The 19,161-nt window shown below is 44.1% G+C and overlaps 2 protein-coding genes across 2 annotated transcripts in view; one reads left to right on the top strand and one right to left on the bottom strand.

Moving 5' to 3' along the window:
- Positions 1-9,236, top strand: part of ASB2 (ankyrin repeat and SOCS box containing 2) — a 44,553-nt gene extending 35,317 nt beyond the window's left edge. Inside the window, exons 9-10 of the mRNA XM_075330620.1 lie at positions 5,211-5,364; positions 6,171-9,236. Coding sequence (XP_075186735.1) covers positions 5,211-5,364; positions 6,171-6,310 — 294 coding nt within the window. The 3' untranslated portion in view covers positions 6,311-9,236. The remainder of the gene's footprint in view (positions 1-5,210; positions 5,365-6,170) is intronic.
- A 2,370-nt stretch (positions 9,237-11,606) lies between these two features.
- FAM181A (family with sequence similarity 181 member A) lies at positions 11,607-17,178 on the bottom strand. Its single transcript, XM_075329621.1, has 2 exons — positions 16,878-17,178; positions 11,607-13,822 (listed from the first exon to the last, which is right to left on the bottom strand). The coding sequence occupies exon 2, from the start codon at positions 13,754-13,756 to the stop codon at positions 12,893-12,895; it is 864 nt and encodes a 287-aa protein (XP_075185736.1). The 5' UTR covers positions 13,757-13,822; positions 16,878-17,178; the 3' UTR covers positions 11,607-12,892.
- Positions 17,179-19,161: the final 1,983 nt, after the last annotated feature.

Raw genomic sequence — 19,161 nt, 5'->3', positions numbered from 1 at the left:
GAATATAACTACTATAATACTGCCCCTATGTACAAGAATATAACTACTATAATACTGCCCCCTATGTACAAGAATATAACTACTATAATACTGCCCCTATGTACAAGAATATAACTACTATAATACTGCCCCCTATGTACAAGAATATAACTACTATAATACTGCCCCTATGTACAAGAATATAACTACTATAATACCGCCCCCTATGTACAAGAATATAACTACTATAATACTGGCCCTATGTACAAGAATATAACTACTATAATACTGCCCCTATGTACAAGAATATAACTACTATAATACTGCCTCTATGTACAAGAATATAACTACTATAATACTGCCCCTATGTACAAGAATATAACTACTATAATACTGCCCCATATGTACAAGAATATATCTACTATAATACTGCCCCTATGTACAAGAATATAACTACTATAATACTGCCCCTATGTACAAGAATATAACTACCAAAACCACAAAGACAAGAAGGCGATCATAAAGGTCCAAATATATTTTTTATTGATAAAAAGTACAACCAAGTGGAGGGGGTCAAAAACCAGTGTACATCACTGCAGCTAACATTTGCAACCAATATGCTAGACAATATAAGATGTCAAAAAAATGTCTATATATGCACAGTCAGGCATAGCACTATGTACTCAGTATAAAGAGTTTTCGATTGCTGGCATACTCATAGAGCAGACATATACATCCCTTAATATAAGGTATATCTCAAGTTGATACTAAAGAAAAACCATTAAGGCATATAATATAGACAGCTCGATTGCCTTCAGTGCATGCAGGAGGATTAGAGTGTTATATATAGTGTAACAATATAAGTGCTACACATAACGCTTAAGACTCTAGTCATAGAACACATTGTGAATCATGAACTTAGTCACAGCGAGCGTATATTAGTCCACCAAAAGTGCACTGAGAATGAAGCATAAGCATAAGGGGTATAAAGAGTGTCTGCAGACCGGAGAACCGGATATATAAAGGCAATTCGCTGCAAAGCAAGACAAGACCTACATATTACCTGAGGATATAGATAGCTGCAGTGGATTGCGCCCAATGCGCATTTCGGTATTAACCTTCGTCAATATATATATATAACTACTATAATACTGCCCCTATATACAAGAATATAACTACTATAATACTGCCCCTATATACAAGAATATAACTACTATAATACTGCCCCTATATACAAGAATATAACAACTATAATACTGCTCCCTATGTACAAGAATATAACTACTATAATACTGCCCCTATGTACAAGAATATAACTACTATAATACTGCCCCTATGTACAAGAGTATAACTACTATAATACTGCCCCTATGTACAAGAATATAACTACTATAATACTGCCCCTATGTACAAGAGTATAACTACTATAATACTGCCCCTATGTACAAGAATATAACTGCTATAATACTGTCCCTATGTACAAGAATATAACTACTATAATACTGCCCCTATGTACAAGAATATAACTGCTATAATACTGCCCCTATGTACAAGAATATAACTACTATAATACTGCCCCTATATACAAGAATATAACTACTATAATACTGCCCCTATATACAAGAATATAACTACTATAATACTGCCCCTATGTACAAGAATATAACTACTATAATACTGCCCCTATGTACAAGAATATAACTACTATAATACTGCCCCTATGTACAAGAATATAACTACTATAATACTGCCCCTATGTACAAGAATATAACTACTATAATACTGCCCCCTATGTACAAGAATATAACTACTATAATACTGCCCCTATGTACAAGAATATAACTACTATAATACCGCCCCCTATGTACAAGAATATAACTACTATAATACTGGCCCTATGTACAAGAATATAACTACTATAATACTGGCCCTATGTACAAGAATATAACTACTATAATACTGCCCCTATGTACAAGAATATAACTACTATAATACTGCCTCTATGTACAAGAATATAACTACTATAATACTGCCCCTATGTACAAGAATATAACTACTATAATACTGCCCCATATGTACAAGAATATATCTACTATAATACTGCCCCTATGTACAAGAATATAACTACTATAATACTGCCCCTATGTACAAGAATATAACTACTATAATACTGCCCCTATGTACAAGAATATAACTACTATAATACTGCCCCTATGTACAAGAATATAACTACTATAATACTGCCCCTATGTGCAAGAATATAACTACTATAATACTGCCCCTATGTACAAGAATATAACTACTATAATACTGCCCCTATGTACAAGAATATAACTACTATAATACTGCCCCTATGTACAAGAATATAACTACTATAATACTGCCCCTATGTACAAGAATATAACTACTATAATATTGCCCCTATGTACAAGAATATAACTACTATAATACTGCCCCTATGTACAAGAATATAACTACTATAATACTGCCCCCTATGTACAAGAATATAACTACTATAATACTGCCCCTATGTACAAGAATATATCTACTATAATACTGCCCCTATGTACAAGAATATAACTACTATAATACTGCCCCTATGTACAAGAATATAACTACTATAATACTGCCCCCTATGTACAAGAATATAACTACTATAATACTGCCCCTATGTACAAGAATATAACTACTATAATACTGCCCCCTATGTACAAGAATATAACTACTATAATACTGCCCCTATGTACAAGAATATAACTACTATAATACCGCCCCCTATGTACAAGAATATAACTACTATAATACTGGCCCTATGTACAAGAATATAACTACTATAATACTGCCCCTATGTACAAGAATATAACTACTATAATACTGCCTCTATGTACAAGAATATAACTACTATAATACTGCCCCTATGTACAAGAATATAACTACTATAATACTGCCCCATATGTACAAGAATATATCTACTATAATACTGCCCCTATGTACAAGAATATAACTACTATAATACTGCCCCTATGTACAAGAATATAACTACTATAATACTGCCCCCTATGTACAAGAATATAACTACCAAAACCACAAAGACAAGAAGGCGATCATAAAGGTCCAAATATATTTTTTATTGATAAAAAGTACAACCAAGTGGAGGGGGGTCAAAAACCAGTGTACATCACTGCAGCTAACATTTGCAACCAATATGCTAGACAATATAAGATGTCAAAAAAATGTCTATGTATGCACAGTCAGGCATAGCACTATGTACTCAGTATAAAGAGTTTTCGATTGCTGGCATACTCATAGAGCAGACATATACATCCCTTAATATAAGGTATATCTCAAGTTGATACTAAAGAAAAACCATTAAGGCATATAATATAGACAGCTCGATTGCCTTCAGTGCATGCAGGAGGATTAGAGCGTTATATATAGTGTAACAATATAAGTGCTACACATAACGCTTAAGACTCTAGTCATAGAACACATTGTGAATCATGAACTTAGTCACAGCGAGCGTATATTAGTCCACCAAAAGTGCACTGAGAATGAAGCATAAGCATAAGGGGTATAAAGAGTGTCTGCAGACCGGAGAACCGGATATATAAAGGCAATTCGCTGCAAAGCAAGACAAGACCTACATATTACCTGAGGATATAGATAGCTGCAGTGGATTGCGCCCAATGCGCATTTCGGTATTAACCTTCGTCAATATATATATATAACTACTATAATACTGCCCCTATATACAAGAATATAACTACTATAATACTGCCCCTATGCACAATAATATAACTACTATAATACTGCCCCTATGTACAAGAATATAACTACTATAATACTGCCCCTATGTACAGGAATATAACTACTATAATACTGCCCCTATGTACAAGAATATAACTACTATAATACTGCCCCTATGTACAAGAATATAACTACTATAATACTGCCCCTATGTATAAGAATATAACTACTATAATACTGCCCCTATATACAAGAATATAACGGCTATAATACTGCCCCTATGTGCAAGAATATAACTACTATAATACTGCCCCTATGTACAAGAATATAACTACTATAATACTGCCCCTATGTACAAGAATATAACTACTATAATACTGCCCCTATGTGCAAGAATATAACTACTATAATACTGCCCCTATGTACAAGAATATAACTACTATAATACTGCCCCTATATACAAGAATATATCTACTATAATACTGCCCCTATGTACAAGAATATAACTACTATAATACTGCCCCTATGTACAAGAATATAACTACTATAATACTACCCCTATGTACAAGAATATAACTACTATAATACTGCCCCTATGTACAAGAATATAACTACTATAATACTGCCCCTATGTACAAGAATATAACTACTATAATACTGCCCCCTATGTACAAGAATGTAACTACTATAATACTGCCCCCTATGTACAAGAATATAACTACTATAATACTGCCCCCTATGTACAAGAATATAACTACTATAATACTGCCCCTATGTGCAAGAATATAACTACTATAATACTGCCCCTATGTACAAGAATATAACTACTATAATACTGCTCCCTATGTACAAGAATATAACTACTATAATACTGCCCCTATGTACAAGAATATAACTACTATAATACTGCCCCTATGTGCAAGAATATAACTACTATAATACTGCCCCTATGTACAAGAATATAACTACTATAATACTGCCCCTATATACAAGAATATATCTACTATAATACTGCCCCTATGTACAAGAATATAACTACTATAATACTGCCCCTATGTACAAGAATATAACTACTATAATACTGCCCCTATGTACAAGAATATAACTACTATAATACTACCCCTATGTACAAGAATATAACTACTATAATACTGCCCCTATGTACAAGAATATAACTACTATAATACTGCCCCCTATGTACAGGAATATAACTACTATAATACTGCCCCTATATACAAGAATATAACTACTATAATACTGCCCCTATGTAGAAGAATATAACTACTATAATACTGCCCCTATGTACAAGAATATAACTACTATAATACTGCCCCTATGTACAAGAATATAACTACTATAATACTGCCCCTATGTAGAAGAATATAACTGCTATAATACTGCCCCTATGTAGAAGAATATAACTGCTATAATACTGCCCGTACTTTTCATACTTTATATGTTTTGTTAATCTTTTATCCCCCCAGTTCTGTGAAATGGTTTCCACCCCGGAGTTGAGCCGCTGGGCCGGTCCCATTATCGACGTCCTCCTGGATTATGTGGGGAACGTGCGTCTCTGTTCCCGTTTGCAGGAGCATCTGGACAGCTATTGTGATTGGGAGTGTATTAAGAGGAAAGCAGGTACCCCCCCCATCCATCGTACATCAGTCCAGTGGGAGTAGTAGTCCTCTATTACGTGTATGTGTTCCTGTAGATGCTTGAATCCTTCGAACATTGGCCCTGGTGGGCTGGGTGTTGGCCCTGGTGGGCTGGTGGGGCTGGGTGTTGGCCCTGGTGGGCTGGTGGGGCTGGGTGTTGGCCCTGGTGAGCTGGGTGTTGGCCCTGGTGAGCTGGGTGTTGACCCTGGTGAGCTGGGTGTTGGCCCTGGTGGGCTGGGTGTTGGCCCTGGTGGGCTGGGTGTTGGCCCTGGTGAGCTGGGTGTTGGCCCTGGTGAGCTGGGTGTTGGCCCTGGTGGGCTGGGTGTTGGCCCTGGTGGGCTGGGTGTTGGCCCTGGTGGGCTGGGTGTTGACCCTGGTGGGCTGGGTGTTGGCCCTGGTGGGCTGGGTGTTGGCCCTGGTTGGCTGGGTGTTGGCCCTGGTTGGCTGGGTGTTGGCCCTGGTGGGCTATGTGTTGGCCCTGGTGACAGCCCTGGTGGGCTGGGTGTTGGCCCTGGTGGGCTGGGTGTTGGCCCTGGTGGGCTGGGTGTTGGCCCTGGTGGGCTGGGTGTTGGCCCTGGTGGGCTATGTGTTGGCCCTGGTGACAGCCCTGGTGGGCTGGGTGTTGGCCCTGGTGGGCTGGGTGTTGGCCCTGGTGGGCTGGGTGTTGGCCCTGGTGGGCTGGGTGTTGGCACTGATCGAAGCTTTATAATCTTTGGTGCAGGATTTAAGTACAATTTTTTTCCCAGAATATTTTTGACCCATTTCCTAATCCTGTGCCCCTTTTTGTAGACCCTCCAAGACCTCTCACCCACCTTTGCCGCATAAAGGTGCGAAGTATTGTGGGAAGAAATCGCCTGAAACTGTTGGACTCGTTGCCTCTTCCCCCAAGACTCATCCGATACCTGAGTCATGACACCTCCGATTGTTAGCGATGGGGATCTGCGCCGAAGCATTGAGGACGTGAGGAGCCAAATGGTGGAGTCTGCAGCATTCCTGCCCGACCCCGAGCACCTTCATAGGGCGCGGAGCTCCGATCACAGCGCTCCTCGGGGGACGGACCGAGGAGCCGCAAGCAAGTACAATAAAGACTGAGCACTCGACAGGCGAGATCACGTGAGTGTCTCCTAATGTGGACTGTGTCCCTGGTGGGCTGTGGACGCGCACTCACAACACTGCGGTATCAGGTCTGATCACTTTGTATTTAGTCACTTTGCATGGAATTTCACGTCATGATTTTTCTAGCTATTTTGGATTCTTAAAGGGACAGAAAACCAATATTCTGCACATTTGCTGTACAATACAATCTGTTGCTCACAGGTTTCAGCCGCTTCAGTCCAGGAGAAACATTAACTGTGTGTTTGTAATTGGGATGAGTGAAAGGAACTGGAAAAGCCGTCCTGTCCCACCGAGGATCATGACTTCGTGCACACAGGTGCGTGACAGCAGCAGCACGCCGGCCCTTTAAATTCAGATCTGTGATACATGCGGCGTCGGGTGCGGATTACAATAACATTTATTGTATTCTGAGCGCTGCATGCAGATTGTATCGCTGCATGTAAAGGTTCTGATTGACAGATGGCGGTCAGGAGGGAGAGGGTTAATGATTTAGATGAATTTATTGAGTTGTTACTGCCCTCTAGTGGTGGAGATAATATATGCAGAGGAACGCTCATCTCCCTAAATAACAGGCTGTTCCCACCAATCCTCTGATGGGGGAAGGGGGGGGCGCAACGTTTCCCAAATGATCAAAATAGAAACATCTTTAAAATAATAAATAAAAATAAAAGCGTCCTCATTATGAAGAAAATAATACAATTATCCCATGTAATGAGCGGTGGCCTGGAGCGCACGTGTCCGGGGGCGGCGGCTCCAGACTGCGCGTCACCCTCCGACCTCACAATCTAATTTAAAGTGCAAATGATTAGCGCCAGGACGCCGGCTGCATCCGCCAACAATGTCACACGGGAAGAAAGGAGGAAATCAAAGGGTCAACACAGTGCCGCGGTGCGAGGACGCTGACCGGATCCCCATTTATTGACACTTGTGTTCCCTTTAGCTACCACCAGAGGGTGGTATAACAATAGTGATATTCTCCCCACCAGAGGGCAGTATAACAATACTTATATTCTCTCCACCAGAGGGCGGTATAATAAGTTATATTCTCCCCACCAGAGGGCGGTATAACAATAGTTATATTTTCTCCACCATAGGGCAGTATAATAGTTATATTCTCTCCACCAGAGGGCGGTATAACAATAGATATATTCTCCCCACCAGAGGGCGGTATAACAATAGTTATATTCTCTCCACCATAGGGCGGTATAACAATAGTTATATTTTCTCCACCATAGGGCAGTATAATAGATATATTCTCCCCACCAGAGGGCGGTATAACAATAGTTATATTCTCCCCACCAGAGGGCGGTATAACAATAGTTATATTCTCCCCACCAGAGGGCGGTATAACAATAGTTATATTCTCTCCACCAGAGGGCGGTATAACAATAGTTATACTCTCCCCACCAGAGGGCGGTATAACAATAGTTATATTCTCCCCACCAGAGGGCAGTATAACAATAGTTATATTCTCTCCACCAGAGGGCGGTATAACAATAGTTATATTCTCCCCACCAGAGGGCAGTATAACAATAGTTATATTCTCTCCACCAGAGGGCGGTATAACAATAGTTATACTCTCCCCACCAGAGGGCAGTATAACAATAGTTATATTCTCTCCACCAGAGGGCGGTATAACAATAGTTATATTCTTCCCACTAGAGGGCGGTATAACAATAGTGATATTCTCTCCACCAGAGGGCGGTATAACAATACTTATATTCTCTCCACCAGAGGGCGGTATAACAATAGTGATATTGTCTCCACCAGAGGGCGGTATAACAATAGTTATATTCTCCCCACCAGAGGGCGGTATAACAATGGTTATATTCTCCCCCATAGGGCAGTATAACAATGGTTATATTCTAACCACTATAGGACGGTATAACAATAGTTATATTCTAACCACTATAGGGCGGTATAACAATAGTTATATTCTAACCATCATAGGGTAGTATAACAATAGTTATATTCTCCACCATAGGGCAGTATAACAATAGTTATATTCTCTCCACCAGAGGGCAGTATAATAATGGTTATATTCTCCACTAGAGGGCGGTATAACAATAGATATATTCTCCCCACCAGAGGGCAGTAAAACAATAGTTATATTCTCCCCACCAGTTATTATACTGCCCTCTAGTGGAGAGGATATAGTAGTTATGAAGGACAGTGATATGGAATTGGTTTTCAGATATGAAAGGGCTATTTATTAATAATACCGTATTTGTTCTATTTCGTGCACATGACGTTTTGTGATCTCAGGTCTTTTACCTCTGTCCTTTACCAGGTCAATTCCACAATGTTGTGCTGCCATATCTATGGTGAGATCACTGCATGTTAATCTGCTGCCACCATGTGGCTGGTAGAGTTATTGCACCACATAGGTATGAAGGATACACGGTGGTTATCGCGGCCTGCGCCGTTGTTTGGGGACAGTTTTACTCTTTTTCTTTTGCCTTTTGAATGTATTTGATGTTTATAGTCACACATTTGTGCGGTGTTTTTGTTTTTTTCTGGTTTGCGATGAGCAAAATGTTCTAAAAATTGGCCGGGAATGAATGAGTTAAAATATTTCTAATATAAAATGTGCAATTCTCCAGTGTTATTTCTTTTGTTTTCTCTGTGAGATGATTTGTATCATTTTGTTTCCTTTTTTTTTTTTTACCAGTTTTGTTATTTTGTATTTTTACTGTTTGTTTATAAATCTGATTTGAAATAAATGTTTCTGATGTTCGAGATGGGTCACGTGACCGGGGGGGATCCATGGGAAACCGCCGAAAAATGTGTCAAGGGTAAACGGCCGAGCATCAAAGTCAGGGAAAGTTTCCGATCTGCTCAGCGCTAATTACCACGTCCTTAATCCACCCGCGAGACCCCGGGGAGCAGGTTCAAAGGAGGCCGACGGCTTCACGGAACACGGCAAAGGGGAGATGTAGCCCCCCCCATCCCCCGCCAAAGCCCCCACCAGTAACAACAAACCTTCAAAATGGTTTTGGGTCGATTTGGGTCAGCTCCGAGCACTGTCAGCTCCCAGGATCTGTTGTTCTGTTGCTCAGATCTTTACGATGGTTCCTGAGAATCTCCTCCGGGGTCTTTGCTGCTTCTTGCACGGTCTCTTAGCGCGGACCTCTGACATTCCCGTCGTGTCTGTGCTACTAATCGTATTCCCCATAACATTCTGCAGCATCTGATAAATCCGCATTGTTCCTCTGCTATAATCCATGCGTCCTGGCACCGTCTGACATTGATCAATTAGTGCTGATAGTGCCAAACCGGGGAAGACTCTCCCCTCCGACAGGTGGAAGGGAATAGAGTTATAAGCTTTCAGGAGGAATAACAGAGGAACGGCACAATGCAACGTTACATCCATGTCCCTGCGGAGGACCCGGGTGCCTTTTAGAATTTTGGTTCCTAAATCCCTATTTTTTTTTTTTTTTTTTTTTAAGGCGATAATTTTCCAATAAGAGGTCTGGAAGGTGAGTCTGAAGGAAGGGACAGGGGAGACTGTGGTCTAGAGGAGGACCGAGGGGTCTGGAGCAAGTGACAGGTCTGGAGCCGGTCTAGTAGGTTTCTTTAAAAGAGGACAGAGGGGTTTAGTAGAAAGGTCAAGTGTCTCAAAGAGTCTGGATATAGAGAAAAGTCTTGGAGAGGGAACAGGAGTCTATAAAAAAAAGGACCAATGTGTATAGGGGTCAAGAGGAGGACACTGATGTGTATGGAATAGAGGACAGAGGGGTCGAGATGGGTCTGGAGGAAAGGAGCAGTGTCAAAAGTAATATAGGGGAGGGGGAGGTGTCTGAAGTAGAGGACGGGTGTCTGAAGGGGTCCAGACAAAGGTCAAATTGATCCAGACGAGGGATAGAAAGGTCTGGGTTAGTGAAGAGGAGTCAGTAAGAAAGGACCGATGTCTAGAGGGGTGAGGAGGAGGACACAGTTGTGTCTGGAATAGAGGACAGCGGGGTCCAGAGGGGTTTGGAGGAAAGGAATAGTGTAAAAAGTAACATGGGGTACAGGTGTTTAGCTGTCTGGACCAGGGTCATATGGATCCAGAAGAGGGACAGAGGGATCCAGAAATGTTTGGCGACAAATAGAGGGATCCAGAAAGGTCTGGAGACAAGTGGAGGTATCTGGGGGAGGTAACAGACCTGCCTGGAGGATGAGGTAGGTGTCTAATGGGGTCTAAAAGAGGAAACAAGGGGTCTAGAAGAGGATACAGGTTTCCAGAAGGGTGTGGAGGAGGGAAAAGGTGTCTGGAAAAAGGGGATAGGTGTCTAGATGGGTCTGGAGGAGGGGGACGTGTACTGAGGGGTCTAGAAAAGCCTGGAAAAAGAATAGAGAAGCCTACAGGAAGGGGGCAGAGGAGTCTGGAAAAGGGCACATCTGGAGAAAGAAATTGAAGGGTCCAGAGGAGATAACAGGACAGCCTACAGAGGTCTAGAGGAGGGGATGGGGGGATTTGGTAGTAGATACAAATATATAGAAGTATCTGGAGGAGGGAACTTGTGTATAAGGGACAGGGGGGTTTGGATGTGGATAAAGATGTGTCCAGAAGAAGGCAGAAGAGTATAGAGGAGACAGTGGAAGAGTCCAAACAAGCACACAGTGGTGTGGAGGGAGTGATGGTGATAATGTAATGTCTGCTCCATGGGCCATGGCGATGTTCACACCATGAGGGGGCGCAGTGGAGTCAGACGCTCCTCATTCATTAGGAAGCGTGTCCTAATGTATCAGGAGCCTCTGTAAAGTGGCGTCTGTCTCCTCAGAAGTCTTACTCCAGTCAGGGACAGAAGGATTCCTGATATAAGGAGATGAGATCGGTGACCCCCGGCCCGCCACCGCTCCTTCCATTTTAGCAGAGCTGCGAGAAACTGGCAAAAGTGGAAAAAAGTTTGCACAACTCCGTATGTTCACACCACATCGTTATCTGGCAAGTTTGATGGGGGGTCTCTCCGAAAACCCCTGAAAAACACTCAGAAAATCCTCAAATGAATGAACCCGTGCACTTCTATGTAAAACTGGCGCCGTTCTCAGATGCAGCTTTTTAGCGTTTATTATCCGCTCCAGATCCACAGACACCGGTCCCCGAATATCCAACAACAAAAGAAACCGATACAAATGATCTGTTTATTTCAGAGGTTACGAGATTCCGATGGAAGCAAATATTTACAAAGAGAACATAGTTACACAATTGGTTTTTCCTTTCTTTTTTTTACTCTCCACTTTCCGCATCTTAATATTCAGATGACGAGAGATTCTCCAGTCTGAACAGTCCCTTATATTACAAGAAGCAGAGATGAGGACATTACAAAAAAGATCAAAAAGATGGATGGAGGCACCTGACGGGGGATTATTCTGCTCCAACCATGACCTTATTGATCCGTGTATGTTTTACGTATCAGAGGAAAGATGCTTTGGACGAGTCGCCTGGAGACTGCAGCTTGGATCAGCAGCTACCGAGGACCAAGGACCGTCCTCTGGGGCTACTGATCCGAGCCCCAGAGGCCGGTCCTTGGTCCTCGGTAGCTACTGATCCGAGCCCCAGAGGCCGGTCCTTGGTCCTCGGTAGCTGCTGATCTGAGCCCCAGAGGCCGGTCCTTGGTCCTCGGTAGCTGCTGATCTGAGCCCCAGAGGCCGGTCCTTGGTCCTCGGTAGCTACTGATCCGAGCCCCAGAGGCCGGTCCTTGGTCCTCGGTAGCTGCTGATCTGAGCCCCAGAGGCCGGTCCTTGGTCCTCGGTAGCTACTGATCCGAGCCCCAGAGGCCGGTCGTTGGTCCTCGGTAGCTACTGATCCGAGCCCCAGAGGCCGGTCCTTGTTCCTTGGTAGCTACTGATCCGAGCCCCAGAGGCCAGTCCTTGGTCCTCGGTAGCTACTGATCCGAGCCCCAGAGGCCAGTCCTTGGTAGCTACTGATCCGAGCCCCAGAGGCCGGTCCTTGTTCCTTGGTAGCTACTGATCCGAGCCCCAGAGGCTGGTCCTTGGTCCTCGGTAGCTACTGATCCGAGCCCCAGAGGCCGGTCCTTGGTCCTCGGTAGCTTCTCCTAAACTGACAGATCTTTCCATGTGTGTTTATGGGGTTAGATCGTCAGTCTGGGAAAGTGCGGCAGGGGGAAGCCATGGGGTCCGGGCTCAACATAGACACTTGAGATGGTCCTTGGGCAGATTTATAAAAGATCCACGGTTGCGTAATCAGCCATTATCCGATTCCTCCTGTTAGTAACTGGACAAAGGACCTAGACCCAAAGGAACGTAGTCAATGTCCCCTCCATGATATTCGAGGTGAAAATTTACGTAAGAATTGGTAAAATTATTTGTCGAGGAGCCTCTATATCCTTTAAGATCTTCCCAGAGGTTATAAGAATGCATAATAAATAGTCGTAGGGTCCATTTTTCACTCAAATATATCCAAAGACGTTAAAGACAGAAGGTGGCACGGCCGGTTTTGTGGGTATGGGCTTGAGAACCACGTGTCTATACAGTCTCTGCCCTGAATCTTTACACAAGTGCTGGATTTCCACGGTGGGCACAGCTGTGTTTTTACTCCATAGTGCCAGGGTGGTGAATGGGTTGGGGTGGTGGTGGACCCCATGGCTGTGCTGGTACAGGAGCTGCTGTCCGTGGTACTGAAGAGGGCAGCAGCTGCAGCCATTCACCTGTTCAGTGAAGGAGGTTATAGGCGGCATCTTGCCAGAGTCCTTGTCTCCTGGAGGTTGGGTACAAAGGACGTGAGATTTGTCCTGAATTAGTACATTTTTCACTTTTTTGCTTTCGTAAGATGATAGGGAGGTCTCGCTTCTGTCTTTGTATATGATGTCGAGCGCGGGAGGGCAGGGCAAGTCCAGGAAGTTAGCGGAAGATCTGGGCTCTTCCCAAAATGATGCCGGCAGCTGTCTTTTCCGCATGGGCACTTGGTCCTGCCTCCCAGCATCCATAGTGTTCTCTTGAGAGCACACATCACCCATGATGCCATCTTCTGCCTCCAGTGCACCCACCACTTTGTCATTGAGCTCTTTACCATGGGTGGTGGCGCCCAGTCTGTCCACCAGGCCCTTCCTCAGGTCCACCGCTCTCCCGGAGGCGTTGCATCTGGGTAATCTGGAATACCTCTGTGAGAACCTCTTCAGCTGCTTCTGCAAATATTTCCTGTGATCCACAGATCTCCTACACGGGGCCGACTTGTCCAGAGCCGCCTTGATATCACAAGATGCCAAGTTCACAAAATTCAGCAACGTCTTCACTTCATTGTCTGATGCCATCATTTACCAAGCGCCAAATTTCCATTAATATGGTAAAAGAATGTATTCCCCAAGTCAAGGAGGCGAGATCTAGAAAAGGAGAAGAAACCAGCAACGTCAAGAAACGGAAACGATGCAAAGTATGAGGAATATAATGATAAATATTGGAGGAGGATCATGATGGTCCTGGCGATGGAGCCATTTGTAAAGACAATGGAGGGGACATCGATAATGATGTAGGTAGTGATGATAATGGAGGGTGTGATACTGATGGAGATGCTGAAGACAACAACGTGGAGGCTGTGGGGGGCTGATAATGGAGGGGACAACGATCGTGTGGATGATACATAGTCATTATGATTGGAAACAAAAAATAACCTATGTCAATCATATTGAGCCGAGGGATCAGAGAGGATATTGACTGATGGTAAAGAGTAAAGCTGCAGCCATAATGGACGAATCGATCTGCTCCAAAAGTGCAAAATCTCCTCCTGATCCCTGCGACCGATCAACTGAATTATTCAGAACAAGAACTTGATTCATCTAAATAAATGGTGTTTTTTGTGTTGATTCAGGTGGTGATGATGGACGTGGTCATGAGGTTGGGGATGTTCATAATGGATGTAGTAGTGTTCATGATGATGATGATGGAGGTCATGGTAATGATGAAGATACTCCTGATAGAAATGATGGAGGTATTGGTGATGATGATGTAGGCAGTAATTTTGATGATGATGATAATGGATGTGGTCATGAGGTTGGTGATGTTGACTGTGGGGGTGGTAGTGTTTGTGATACGATGATGGTGCTGATGATAATGGAGGTAGTAGTGTTGGTGACGATGATAGAGGTGTTGATGATTCAGGTGATGATCTTGATGGTGGTGCTAATGATGGAGGTGGTAGTGTTTGTGATGATGGTGGTCATGATTTTAGAGGTAGTCGTGTTGGTGATAATAGAAGTAATCATGAGGTTGATGATGTTGATAATGGGGATAGTGGTGTTTGTGATGATGATGATGATGATGATGATGGTGGTAGTGGTGTTTGTGATGATGATGGTGGTAGTGGTGTTTGTGATGATGATGGTGGTAGTGGTGTTTGTGATGATGATGGTGGTAGTGGTGTTTGTGATGATGATGGTGGTAGTGGTGTTGATGATGCTAATGATGGTAGTGTTGGATGATGATGATGGTGATTTTGGAAGTAGTAGTGTTGGTGATAATAGAAGTGATTATGATGTTGATGATGGGGGTAGTTGTGCTGGTGATCGTAGAGATGATGATTCCGGTGGGGGTCTTGATGATGGAGCTAATGATGGAGGTGGTAGTGGTGATGAAGATGGTGTTGATGGAGGTAGTCGTGTTGGGGATGATGGTAGTGATGGTGTTGATGATAATGGGGTAGTGATGTACGTGATGATGATGGTGTTGATGATAATGGGGGTAGTGATGTACGTGATGATGATGGTGTTGATGATAATGGAGGTGGTAGTGGTGATGATGATGGTGTTGATGATAATGGAGGTAGTTGTGCTGGTGATGATGGTAGTGATGATGATTCCTGTGGGGGTCTTGATGATGGAGGTGGTAGTGGTGATGATGATGGTGTTGATGATAATGGAGGTAGTTGTGCTGGTGATGACGGTAGTGATGATGATTCCTGTGGGGGTCTTGATAATGGAGGTGGTAGTGGTGATGATGATGGTGTTGATGATAATGGAGGTAGTTGTGCTGGTGATGACGGTAGTGATGATGATTCCTGTGGGGGTCTTGATGATGGAGGTGGTAGTGGTGATGATGATGGTGTTGATGATAATGGGGGTAGTGATGTACGTGATGATGATGGTGTTGATGATAATGGAGGTGGTAGTGGTGATGATGATGGTGTTGATGATAATGGAGGTAGTTGTGCTGGTGATGACGGTAGTGATGATGATTCCTGTGGGGGTCTTGATAATGGAGGTGGTAGTGGTGATGATGATGGTGTTGATGATAATGGAGGTAGTTGTGCTGGTGATGACGGTAGTGATGATGATTCCTGTGGGGGTCTTGATGATGGAGGTGGTAGTGGTGATGATGGTGTTGATGATAATGGAGGTAGTTGTGCTGGTGATGATGGTAGTGATGATGATTCCTGTGGGGGTCTTGATAATGGAGGTGGTAGTGGTGATGATGATGGTGTTGATGATAATGGAGGTAGTTGTGCTGGTGATGATGGTAGTGATGATGATTCCGGTGGGGGTCTTGATGATGGAGGTGGTAGTGGTGATGAAGATGGTGTTGATGATAATGGGGGTAGTTGTGCTGGTGATGACGGTAGTGATGATGATTCCTGTGGGGGTCTTGATGATGGAGGTGGTAGTGGTGATGATGGTGTTGATGATAATGGAGGTAGTTGTGCTGGTGATGATGGTAGTGATGATGATTCCTGTGGGGGTCTTGATGATGGAGGTGGTAGTGGTGATGAAGATGGTGTTGATGATAATGGAGGTAGTTGTGCTGGTGATGATGGTAGTGATGATGATTCCTGTGGGGGTCTTGATAATGGAGGTGGTAGTGGTGATGATGATGGTGTTGATGATAATGGGGGAAGTTGTGCTGGTGATGATGGTAGTGATGATGATTCCGGTGGGGGTCTTGATGATGGAGGTGGTAGTGGTGATGATGATGGTGTTGATGATAATGGAGGTAGTTGTGCTGGTGATGACGGTAGTGATGATGATTCCTGTGGGGGTCTTGATGATGGAGGTGGTAGTGGTGATGAAGATGGTGACATGCAGAGTGATAATGTTGTAGATGATGATGACATGTTGGATTTTATGTATCTTTGAGCCGCACAGATAAGCAATCCCCACAGACCAATGCACTGTAGAGACGTGGATCGTGTCACCCCCAGACTTTCAATATTCTCAGCCCATTAATCTGTTGATTATTCAGATACATTGTAGCAGTTATCCAGAATTTACCACCTGTAGAACATGTAGAGAAGTGACCGACCTTCCCTGTATCATGTAGATGACATCAGAGAACAATAAAAGGATAAGTAAGGGGAGTAATTAAAGTTTCCCCTTGTTTCCGCACTGCTCCGTTCTCGGGGCGCCCTCTGTGACGCACGCCGCCCCACCCCCACCCGCACCTACTTACTGTAGACACGTCCGATCCTCCTCGCCTTGGCGCGGGATAATCCGGGTCCTCCACAGCCCTGTCCGCGGCCGGAGGACGATGCCGGCCAGAGCTCGGGGAGGAAAGTGAATGAATCCTTGTAGTTGGGGGAGACTTCTCCGACCAATCAGGTCCCACCGTCCAAATACAAAGCGCTTCAATTAGGCATTAGTCTGCCCGTTCCCACATTTTTCCCCATCTCAAATTGTCACCATGGGGACAGCCACAAAAAAAGGCCACAAATAAATAGCAATGATTTGTGCGCCGGTTCTCCTGGTGTCCTCTCCCCTCCGCACAATGCTGATGGGTGAGAGGGGATACTGGACACCCTCTTACCCCCCTCCCAAAACTTAGAAAAAGGAGTGAATCCGTCTGGGAGGCTGGAGGCGACCATAGTTGAATGACACAGGACAATGGCAGAATTACTGGGAGCCGAGCCGACCCCTCCAGTGACCACCGCGCTCCTCTCCCCCTTTTCTCCTTTTTTGTTATTTTTGGATGAAGGGTGATGTCAGCAAGGTAAGAATGAAACCAATCCCTAAAGAGATGCGCGCATAGCCATGGAAAGGGGGTTTAGGAGCTGAAGAATCTTGTCTTTATGTTTGCCCCCACAATCGAGCCGCACAAAAGCTGAATTACCCATTCACACCGGGCGCACAAAGGCCCTAAGCTGGAAAGCGCTCTTACATTTGTCCTCAAACAGAGGAGACTTAAATCGAGTCGTCATGATGGAGAATGACTGAGACAAAGCCCATAGAATTACCATCAGCAAACATTCTCCTGTGTCATATTCCCGTGTCTCCATAGCACCCCAAAGGCCTCCACACAATGCCCACAAGTTTGCACACTCGAGTCCTGTCACCCGGCCAACGATGGCATTGACTGAAGACGGGACAATCTACTTAACCCTGCAAATGCCAGCGCTCTGTTCACACTATAGATCGCGGGGTGGGGACGACGCATGGACGGATGGAGAACGGCTCATTGGAGTGACAGCGTCCGAGTGTCGTTCCACCGACGCCTCCATTCAGGGCGGCGGGGGGGGGGACGGAACGTGGAGGTGGGAAGTCGAAACTCCAGGACAAATATCTACTTGGCCTTTTGATTTTTTAGGCAAACAAAAATCGTGTCGGACAAATCCCATTCATAGAAGCAAATTACCGGCCATCGGAGAAGAGGAAAAATCCACAGAAAGCAAAGAAACGATCTGCAGGATGGAACCAAAAGTGTACGAAAATGGAAGATAAAGCAGATACAATGTATCAGAGGAGGAAGAGTCCGTATACAGGACAGGGAATAGGGGGCAACGATGTAAATACAATGTATCAGAGGAGGAAGAGTCCGTATACAAGACAGGACAGGGAATAGGGGGCAACGATGTACATACAATGTATCAGAGGAGGAAGAGTCCGTATACAAGACAGGACAGGGAATAGGGGGCAACGATGTAGATACAATGTATCAGAGGAGGAAGAGTCCGTATACAGGACAGGGAATAGGGGACGATGATGTAGATACAATGTATCAGAGGAGGAAGAGTCCGTATACAGGACAGGACAGGGAATAGGGGGCAATGATGTAGATACAATGTATCAGAGGAGGAAGAGTCCGTATACAAGACAGGACAGGGAATAGGGGGCAACGATGTAGATACAATGTATCAGAGGAGGAAGAGTCCGTATACAGGACAGGGAATAGGGGGCAACGATGTAGATACAATGTATCAGAGGAGGAAGAGTCCGTATACAGGACAGGACAGGGAATAGGGGGCAACGATGTAGATACAATGTATCAGAGGAGGAAGAGTCCGTATACAAGACAGGGAATAGGGGGCAACGATGTAGATACAATGTATCAGAGGAGGAAGAGTCCGTATACAAGGCAGGACGGGGAATAGGGGGCAATGATGTAGATACAATGTATCAGAGGAGGAAGAGTCCGTATACAAGACAGGACAGGGAATTGGGGCAATGATGTAGATACAATGTATCAGAGGAGGAAGAGTCCGTATACAAGGCAGGACAGGGAATAGGGGGCAACGATGTAGATACAATGTATCAGAGGAGGAAGAGTCCGTATACAAGACAGGACAGGGAATAGGGGGCAACGATGTAGATACAATGTATCACAGGAGGAAGAGTCCGTATACAAGGCAGGACAGGGAATAGGGGGCGATGATATAGATACAATGTATCAGAGGAGGAAGAGTCCGTGTACAATGCAGGACAGGGAATAGGGGGCAATGATGTAGATACAATGTATCAGA

The sequence above is a fragment of the Anomaloglossus baeobatrachus genome, chromosome 12 (assembly GCF_048569485.1).
Source record: "Anomaloglossus baeobatrachus isolate aAnoBae1 chromosome 12, aAnoBae1.hap1, whole genome shotgun sequence".
Lineage (NCBI taxonomy): Eukaryota > Metazoa > Chordata > Amphibia > Anura > Aromobatidae > Anomaloglossus > Anomaloglossus baeobatrachus.
The sequence above is the reverse complement of the archived record's forward strand: the minus strand, read 5'-3'. Positions and strand labels throughout refer to the sequence as shown.